Raw genomic sequence first — 10,694 nt, 5'->3', positions numbered from 1 at the left:
GCGGATGACTGGCATAGGGGCGGGGCTTGGTCATGGCAGCCTCGTCCCGCCCCCTTTCACTCCTCTCTGGGCTTCTCCCGGAGAGGAGTGTAAAAAAGTAGGCAAGTATGGCATCTGGTGCTCGACCCTGGGCACAAAAGGCACACTGATGATGACAATTAGAAACATAGAATTTGACAACAGATAAGAACCACTTGGCCCATCTAGTCTGCCCCTTTTTAAACATGTTACCTCAAACCATATTTGATCTTTATTTTTTTTGTAAGGATATAAATATGCCTATCCCAAGTATGTTTAAATTGTTCTACTGTATTTGCCTCTACTACCTCTGATGGGAGGCTATTCCACTTATCTACTACTCTTTCTGTGAAGTAATTCTTCCTCAAATTTCCCCTGAATCTTCCTCCCTCTAGTTTCAGTGCATGTCCTCTTGTTCTGCTGCTCCTCTTCCTGTGAAGAATGTCTCCCACCTGTACCTTGTTAAAACCCTTGATATATTTGAAAGTTTCTATCATGTCCCCCTTTCCCTTCTCTGCTCTAAAGTATACATATTAAGATCTTTTAGTCTTTCCTGGTACGTTTTGTGATGTAGGCCATGCACCATTTTAGTTGCCCTTCTTTGTACAGTCTCTAATGTATTTATATCGTTCTGGAGATATGGCCTCCAGAACTGAACACAGTACTCTAGATGAGGTCGTACCAATGACCTATACAGTGGCATTATTACTTCTTTCTTTCTACTGCTGATACCTTTCCCTATGCAAGCAAGCATCTGGCTTGCCTTCTTCATTGCTTTGTTACATTGCCTACCTGCCTTTAAGTCCCCTGAAATAGTGACACCTAGATCCCTCTCTTTCTCAGTAGTTTCCATTATAGTGCAATTTATACTATATTTAGTCTTTGGATTTTTGAGACCCAAGTGCATGATTTTGCATTTTTGGGCATTAAACTGTAGTTGCCATGCTCTTGACCATTCCTCTAATCTACCTAGATCATCAATCATTTGTTTTACCCTTCCTGATGTGTCTACCCTGTTGCATACCTTTGTGTCATCTGCAAAAAGGCACATTTTACCCTCAATTCCATTTGCAATATCACCAATAAAGATATTAAAAAGCACTGGTCCAAGTACAGATCCCTGGGGTACTCCACTTGTAACCTTTTTTTTTTTAAAGAGTGTTTCCATCAGTTTCCCTACTGCTGATGTAAGGCTCCCTGGTCGATAGTTGTTTACCTCTTCATTGCTTCCACTTTTGTGCAGTGGGACTACATTCCCTGTTTTCAAGTCCTCTGGGATTATTTCAGTAGCTAATGACTGGTTGAATAATTCTGTTAATGGTTTTACCAGCTCCCCTTTAAGCTCTTTTAGTATCCTTGGATGTATCCCATCCGGCCCCATTGATTTATCCACTTTCAGTTTTAAGAGTTCTGTCAGGACTTTCTCCTCTTTAAATGTACTTGTTTCTCCCTCAGTTTTCTGATTATACTAATTAGTGTTGCTGCTGCTGTGATCTACTCACTGATATTTGCAATCAATCCATGGCACAACTGCAGATAAAAAAAAAAAAAAAGAGCAAACCATCACAGATGTTTAGCTCTTTAATTGACCAAAGTACTTGAAGTTAGTATTTGCATCTGTATTTAATTGTATTTTTACATTCTAAAAATAAATGTATTATTTATTACACACCATAAAATTATTGGTCTGATTTGCCTTTTTTATAGTGTAGTGCACAGACATGAACGTTTTGCCAAAAGGTATTGGTGCAGATATCATGCAGTTGTGTTGTGCATTTTCAATAATCTGCCCATATATCATATGACTTATGCCGATTACCGCCTCCTCCACCTGCCTGTCATTTGAATTCTAGGAGGGATCTGCTCTGTCCTGCAGGCTGTGGGTCACCAAGAAAGCGGTGGCTATTTTCTTCCTTATGGTCCGCACAAGCCAGGGGCTGTACATGTAGGGTCTGAATTTGGTCGCTGTCCGATGGTTTGAGGACTGCGCATGCGTATTTTCCACAATGGGCATGTGCAGGGCCCTGCTGTAAACACCTTTGGCAATTGTCTGTGTTTGCAAGGCGTTTGCAGCCTGAGTGACAGGGGGTGGATGTGTAGGGCGGAGCCCCAGTGACATATGCCTGCTAGGGGCGGGCGCATGATGTTGGCACCATACCCGGAAGCCCCTGTTTTCCTTGCAGCTGCCGAGTGAGTCCTGGGCTACGCGATGGCTGTGAGCGGCAGAGAGAGGAGGAGAAATATTCCATGGTAAGTAAACGTTGAATGATTTTTCCTCTGAGTGGGCGCTTGTGGACGGATTTGTACCCACAGATGACTTTCTGGACTTGTGGCACTGAGCCTGTGTACCAATTCGCAACCCTGCAATTCCCCTAATTAGTGTAAGGTGTGATTTTGCAGGGCAGGGGGCAGTGGCTACCTGCTCGCTGGGCTGCGGACACTCGCAGCCCAGGTCTCATCGGCGCACTGCAAGTGAGAAGCAGGAAGCCCACATTTGAGCCGACTGGAAGCCTAGCTTCATAGACTCAGCGGCAGTGGGACAGGGCTAGGAGCGCAGCGTGCATAGTTGCAGCAGGGACTGGAGGCTCAGCAGTTGCGGTAGGACAGAGCTAGGAGCACAAAACACAATGGCAGCAGGGACTGGAGGCTCAGCAGTGGCGGAACTCGGAGCGCAGGGGCAGCAGGGAAGCTGTACCCAAATGGCGGGCATCGCAGTAAGTTAAGTGCACTGCAAGTGGGGGGATAAGTTTGTCCATAGTTTTTATTTTCATATGTTGTGTTATGCGGGGGGAGGGGCTCTGTTTACAAATGTTCATCCCTGTGTCAGAATGTGAATTTCACCCTTATTCCCTTTGTCAGAATGTAAATTTCTGCTCATTGCTTGTGTCAGATTGTGAATTTCGTCTCATTCCCTGTGTCAGATTGTGAATTTCTTGCTCATTCCCTGTGTTACAATGTGAATTTTAGCTCATCATGGGCGAGATTCACCAAAACACAAAATGCCGTAAAAACCCAGTTTTCGGGGGTTTTACAGCATTTTCATATGCAGCAAAGCCCCACCGCCGGGGCTTCACTGCGGGGGGTTACGCCAGTTCTATATTATTAGAGAATCCCGCCCTATGGTGTCACCCGGTGTAGTAACTCATGGTGTCACCCCCCATTTAAAAAAAAAAAAAAATTGTACTGTGTGCTTGCAGATTGAGTCAGCACACCTATTCTTCCAGTATTATAGCAGTGCTGTATAAATTGATTGATTGATCAGTCCCTGCATTTTTAAAGGCTACTTAAATCATTAAACACTGTTTATCCGTAATGCCAATTACACATTATGCCGCAGTGATGCCAATTACACAATAAGCCGCACACCGTGATGCCCATTACACCGCACACCATGATGCCCATTATGCTGCACACCGTAATGTCAATTACACAATACACCGCACACCGTGATGCCCATTACACTGCACAACATGATGCCCATAATTACGCCACACACACCGTGATGCCAATGACACAAAACGCCACACACCCTGATGCCCATTACACCATGATGCCAATTACACAATCGCCGCACACTGTGATGCCCATTACACCACGATGCCCATTGGCTCGCCGCGGCCGTTTCCTATTGGCTCGCCCAAATGGCGCCAGTGTTTAAACGCCGCGGGCGGCGTTTTCCATTGGCGGCCACAAAGGCGCCAATTTCAAATCGCCGCCTCTCTCCTCCGCAGCGTCGCCCCCCGCTTGGACTGTCTGTCAGCGCTGGGATCGGTTCTTTGATCCCAGCGCTATCTGGGGTGACACCTGCAGAGGAGATGGAGCTGTGTCCCCAGCGGGACGCACCCGCTGGGGACACAGCTCCATCTCCTCTGCAGGTGTCACCCCAGAGACTGGTGACACCCGGTGCGGCCCGCACCCCCCGCACCTGCCTAGTGACGCCACTGATTGGTGGCAGTATGGGGGGAGGCAGTATGTTTAAGTTTTGCCTAGGGTGCTGAGATGCCTTACAATGGCCCTGGGCCTGTGTGCATAGTCCTGCTTCCGTGACAGCTCCTCTCTTCTGGCAGCTGCACAGCACCACGCTAGAGTCCAATGTGCATGGCAGATCTCCGTGAAAAAGGCACAACAGACATTTTTTTTTTTTTGCAAGATTTCTGCATTGCTGCTGCCATTTTTGTGGGACTCCAGAAGGGGAAATGTTAAAAAAAAATTAGTGCAGCATGTGCGGTGTGTGCCCCCCAGATTATATACTGTACAGTGCCCATTATAAAAAAATATGCCACTGTCTACACACAACTATATAAACTGTAGCACAAAGCAGAAACCACACAGTTAATACTGTAAAGCAAGAAGCACTAGCAGCAGAATATAGACAGCATATAGGGTCAGACAATATTGCAAGAGATGTGTGTTGGAGATATGAATATGCCCAGAGAACAGGAAAGGGCATGCACCACGTCTTATCCAGCTATCAAGAAGACCAGCACTAAAGAGGTGAGAGAGAATACAACACACAGATCAAAGTCTGCAGAGCACATGGAACAGAAAACAGGGGAGGGAGCACACAGGGGGTGAGAGGCGAGCCTGGGCGGAGAGATAGATCAGCACAGACAAGACACAGCACAGCAATAGGAGAGAGAGAGGGCAGGACTGAGGGTAGGTGGGAGGCGACAGATGCGTGCAAATGAGAGAAGAAAAACTGTAAAAATGAAAGATGACAGTCTGAGGGCAAAGAGAAGATAGGAGTGGCAGAAAGAGGGGGTGAGAGGTGAACAGAGGGTTGGGTAAGCTTAAAGATGTTAGAAAGGGAGGAGAAGCTAAAAAGACAGAAGGGAAAGATAAGGAAAGGAGGAGAGGGGTGAAAGAGGGAGGGCAGAGATGAGATGGGAGGTTTGTTGCAAAACAGCTCTCTGGAAGTGATGACACCAACAGAAAAGCGTTCCAATAACTTCCTATGAGACCAAGAGCAGCAGCAGTAGGAAGAGGCTTCCCAGCACAAGATACACACGCAGTGGGGGAGGCCAGTTACACACAGGAGGAGATACACAGAGGAGGCTGCGCTGTGCGGGAGGTATTGCATTGCACACAGGAGGAGGCTGCTGCGTACGGAAGAAGATACACGTAGGAGGAGGCTGCACTGCACACAAGTTAAGCTAGGGATATACTGTATGCAGGAGGAGGCTGTACTACACAAAAGTATCAGACACAAATAGGAGCTGGCTGAGTTGTGGAAAAAATATACACAAGGGAAAAGCTACTCACAGGAGCAAGCTGCATTACAAAGGGTTTACACAACAAAAAGTCACAGCATAGGAGCTATGTACAGTACACTATAAAGAGGCTGAAGACATACAGTATGAGTGTGCCCTGTGGATAAGACTGAACTACTGAGCATTGAACTTATGTACAGAAGCATCACAAAACAAGTTAAAAGGTAGCAGCAGTTACAGGCAGGACATACAGTACAGGCAGGACCTACAGTAAGGACAGATAAGTGACTGTAATAAGGTGGTTTCCAGCATTACACACACAGCAACTATTTGCACACAAGCTGCTTAGAGGTGGGGGGCAACCACTGGGAAGTGGGGATTTACTAATTGGAAGAGGCTGCACAGAACCTACAAATATAGGCTGAGACTAGGAAGCACTTGTATTGATCATCCTTCCATTTCCTCATGTCCTCCCGGGGTGGTGTACCCCTTCCACCTGGAAACCAGATGAACATGTTGCGAGGACCAAATATAGGATTATACAGAACCCCGCCAGGGCCTTACCAGGTAATATATGCTATCATTATTCTACAACCAGCACTTTTATATATCTCTGTCACACATACATTACTAGGCTGAACTATTGAGTACTTTCCATTTTCAAAAAGACATCATGTACTAATTAACAATGCTAATAGTCAATTAAACGGTTTGCAAATTTATACTGGAACTACTATGTTATTGTGAATTTCGAAGCACTTGCAATCTCTGCAGATATGATTAATCTGATTTGATGTGAGAATGAGGCATACTTAAATGCTTATACTTAAAATGTTTATACGCTATTGAACATGTTCATATTTATACTCTAATTTATTGCTTGCAAATGTGATAGAGTAGAGAGGGATAAAGTACAAATAAACCAGCTCCTTTCATTCTTTAAACACATTCAGTGTAACATAACAGTTAGAAACTGACTGGCTGGTACTTTATCTCTCTTCACTTTCTCTCCAAACTATGAAGAAAAAAAACAACAACAACCCATAAACAGTTGGCTTTTAATTGAATGGCCTTTCTTATGACACCTAATTACCAGCACACATGTGTAGTCCTGGACTTTTTTTAACTGCTGACTCGTGAACAAATCTTAATTAGTAAACGTTAGATTATTTATAACTTTTGCATTACCAAGCTTAAACTGGCCATACACTAGTGCAATTTGGCCACTTTTCATCCGATTCCGACAGATCGGGCCAAGAAATTGGATGAAAAGTGGCAAAATTGCATATGTTTTACATTAGATCCAATCCAATTTGCGGTCCTTTGTGCATTGAGTCAGAGATTGGATCTGATGCATTTGGAATTGCATGCGTCAGGTGCATATCATGGCTGGTTTTTAGCACCTAAATGTGATATATCACATGCGATTTGCCAGAACCCCTAACACCCTGAAGTCCAGCTCAGACAAGTCACAGTAGTATATGGGGACCTTTAAAGTAAGCCATTTTTGACATGCAGTACCATACTGTTGTTCACATGGTGCAATATGTACAGGCCCCAAAACAATGATCAGATAACCCACCATGTGTATAGTAAAATATGACAGCTACATACCCTCCAACATGACCCATTGCATTCGGACTGGACTTCCCTGGTAATGTAGGATTGCCAGCACCTGTGTGGAGCAAGGTAATTGACGAGAAGGGTGTTTCAACACAGGTGATGACAATCATACATTACCAGGGACATAGCATTGTGTACCAAATGCAATGGGTCATGTTGGAGGGTATGCAGCTATGTTGCAGTTCTATAGCCGAGCTGCCGGTTAGATCATCCTACAGTATATGTATGTGTATCATTATACAGGGTGCCTAGAGTACAGTTCTTGGTTAATGGCTCTTTACCACTTGGTTCCTCAAACAAATCACATTTCTGTTATCTTACAATGTGAGGCAACTGATGCTGTGACTGTGGTTATTCTGGGTGGAATGTGTTTCCTTTGAAGCGGGATTACCCAGAAAGAGTTATACGTTAGCAAATAAAATTTAATGTAAGCAGTGGTACTGAGTAGGTCTTTGTTTGACTTCTCTGTCTCAACTTGTCCCAGCTCAGTGTTCTATAGAGGCTTGTAGACATTGTAACTGAAGTGGTGGGGGTCATGTTCACCATCGTTCTCCACCCATGATCATCGTTACTTTGAAGGCCTATAAAATGAAAAATAAAGTTATGTCAATTGATTTATGATGATATAGGGGGATATTCAATCTCCGGCGAGCACCTCCCATCGGGGAGATGCCCGCTGGGCCCTATTCAATGCTGTCTTCCCCGACAGCATTGAGCAGGGTATTTCGGCAGAACGAGCCCGACATCACTAGCTGTCGGGCTCGTTCTGCCAAGAACAGCCGGGAAGTGACGAGCTGCCGGCTGCAGCTCGCCTCTTCCCGGCCGCAACTCGCGGCCACGCCCCCTTTTCGCTCCCCAGCAGGCGGGACATTGAATCCCGCCTGCATGTTCTCGGTCACGGCGGTCAAGCAAGCTCGACTGCCGTGACCCTGACATTGAATACCCCCCATAATGTAGAGCATCACAAAGTATGACCACCAAAATGGCCTATTTATGTTATTTGTAGTTTTTTTGTTTACTAGGCATTATAACACAATACTATATATTGGCACTGAGAATACTACAATAGCACCAAAGATGTGAAATACTATGTCAGGCCACACACACTCACACGCTGCTTCGGGCAGATACTCTCACTTTCAGTTTAGATGATTGATAGACATGACATGAATTTGTTCTCAATTGTGCAAACGTTTTCACTGTCCCTTTGTGGTTTATCCCATCATTTCTTCTCTGAAGTAACCTTATCAGACCTAGTTCTAGAACAGTGGTTCCCAAACTGTGTGCCATGGAACCCTGGGGTGCCTTTGGAGACTCGTAGGGGTTCCCAGTATTGGTGGTCCAGGACTAGTTCAAATGATGTATGGCCAATGTCAATGTAGACAGACATTAGTGAATCTTGTTCATTACCACATAACTGACCCTAAGGTTACTTAAATGAATATAAATATTCATTTTCTCAATGAAAAATATTTAGCCTAGGGGTGCCGTGAAAAAAAATCTGATACTCAGGGGCTATGTGATTCAAAAATCTTTAGAAGCCACTGTGCTAGCCTATTGTGCTCATCAATACATTTTAAGCTAGGCCCTCTTCCCTCTTGAGCTTTTCCTTCCCTCACAGACCATCATCTCTGTATTGCAACACCAGCAGCAAACTTTTTGGTTTGATTATCCCGCTACTGATGTGCATCTTATGACTGCTGGCGTACCAATGTTTACAAACCTTGCCCTGCTGCAATATTTTGAAATACAAGTCACTTTTTTGTTGTTGCTTGTGTTCATATAGTTCCTGTTGATGTACATTGTAAGGCATTGTAGACCCCTCGTGGCACCGTATAAAGGATAAAACTAATAAACTTTCTGAGTTCTTTAATTTTTCGGTACTCTTTACCTAGAAGGGCGCCCATCGCGGTGATCGCGGGCAGTACATTAACGGCCGCGACGCGATGCCCGCGATCACCGCGATTTCCCATAGGGTTCAATGTTAAATTTAGTGCTGACCGCGATTTTACATTCAATGCTTCAATGGCCGCGATTTGGCCATAGGAATCAATGTTAAATGGGCTACAGAGCCCAAATAGCCACAATTAACCCTTAAATGTCCCCCCAAATTTTTAACGCCACCCCTTGATCCACGCCAACCCGAAGCGTGGCGAGCGCAGCGGTACGCGTCCTCCGACCTTTTCATGCCCTACTATCCACGTCGGCGTGGAGTTGAGAATAGAATAGTGTGGCGAGCGCAGCGAGCCACCGAGGCCCGAAGCGTGGCGAGGGGACGCGGATACCTTCACAGTTATACGCGTCCCCTCGCGGGCTTCACAGGTGTCCGTGGCGACGCGGACACCTGTGAAGTCCGCGAAGGGACGCGTTTACCTGTGAAGGTATCCGCGTCCCCTCGCGGGGCTCGCTGCGCTCGCCATGCTTCGGGCCTCGGTGGCTCGCTGCGCTCGCCACACTATTCTATTCTCAACTCCACGCCGACGTGGATAGTAGGGCATGAAAAGGTCGGAGGACGCGTACCGCCGCCCCTCGCGGGCTCGATGCGCTCGCCACGCTTCGGGTTGGCGTGGATCGTGGGGTGGCGTTAAAAATTTGGGGGGACATTTAAGGGTTAATTGTGCCTATTTGGGCTCTGTAGCCCATTTAACATTGATTCCTATGGGAAAATCGCGGGCATTGAGGCATTTTACAGTGAAATCGCGGTCAATCTTCTTTTTTAACATTGCTCCCTATAGGAAAATCGCGGTCATCGCGGGCACCCGTTTTTTATGTACCCGCGATGATCGCGATTTTTTACTCCCGACGCCCGCGATTCCAATCGCGGGCGCCCTTCTAGGTAAAGAGTACCAATTTTTCTTATCTACGTGAATTCAATTGTCCATTATCCATTGTCTGAATGCTATACATTCTGCCACTGAATACAAGCATAGCGGCATTTGTTAACCCCATATGCATGTAGATTTAAGCAATCGACAAATCTCCTCATAAGAACTGTCCTTTGCTGTGTACCTGGTTTTATAACACGGGAGCCTTGGACATAATACACCAGGTAGAGACCCTTGGACACATTACACCAGGTAGAGCCAATTGGACACAATAAGCCAGTTAGAGCCAGGTAGACACAAAATGCCATGTATAGCCTATCTACCTCATCCATTTTGCACACTGCAGGACACCCCAAGGTGGGCGGACCATATGGGGGTTCATTCTGAAACTACTCGGCCAATCTAGTGGAATATATAGACAGCCGGCAGCGCTGCACCTTTCGCCAGTACTGCTCCATCCTATTGCGGCTACATTTCTGTCCATTTCTCGAGCTCCCACGCTATTCACTGTCTCATCCCTATACCAACCTAATCCAGCTACATTTCTGTATGGCACACACCTTGTCTCTCTCTCTCTCTAACCTACCTGTCTTCTCAATCTCTCGGCAAATACTGCAATTTGCAAGCATGCCATATTTGGTCTCTAGAAAATACTTTAATATGTAGTCATCACTAACACAATAGAGGCTGACATTTTGCCTGAACCCATTTGTAGTGTGTTACAAACTGCCTCATGCCTCAGTTCTATCACTTGATAGGCTGTTTTCTTCTAAACATTGCTTCAGTCCTACTGTGTTTCACAAACAGGTAGACTGTAAGATGACCATCGTAAAGTCTGTACAGAACATTTATTTGGCAATAAAATTTCATCCCAGCTTTGTTTTCTCTAGTTCCTTTTATTTAGCTCTTCCCCCTGGCTCATCACCAGCGTTGCCATATGACTGTCTTATGACACAGACTGGGTAGGACCATGAGATTAACATTTGCTATGCTGTTCATAATCAACCAGTGGTCGCAC

At 45.6% G+C, this 10,694-nt stretch overlaps 1 protein-coding gene across 1 annotated transcript in view; it reads left to right on the top strand.

Moving 5' to 3' along the window:
- Positions 1 to 4,732: 4,732 nt before the first annotated feature.
- Positions 4,733 to 10,694, top strand: part of SMARCD2 (SWI/SNF related BAF chromatin remodeling complex subunit D2) — a 39,234-nt gene continuing 33,272 nt past the window's right edge. The window contains exons 1-2 of the mRNA XM_083146946.1: positions 4,733 to 5,089; positions 5,736 to 5,795. Coding sequence (XP_083003072.1) covers positions 4,973 to 5,089; positions 5,736 to 5,795 — 177 coding nt within the window. The 5' untranslated portion in view covers positions 4,733 to 4,972. The remainder of the gene's footprint in view (positions 5,090 to 5,735; positions 5,796 to 10,694) is intronic.

The sequence above is a fragment of the Crinia signifera genome, chromosome 6 (genome assembly GCF_055691185.1).
Source record: "Crinia signifera chromosome 6, ASM5569118v1, whole genome shotgun sequence".
Lineage (NCBI taxonomy): Eukaryota > Metazoa > Chordata > Amphibia > Anura > Myobatrachidae > Crinia > Crinia signifera.
The sequence above is the reverse complement of the archived record's forward strand: the minus strand, read 5'-3'. Positions and strand labels throughout refer to the sequence as shown.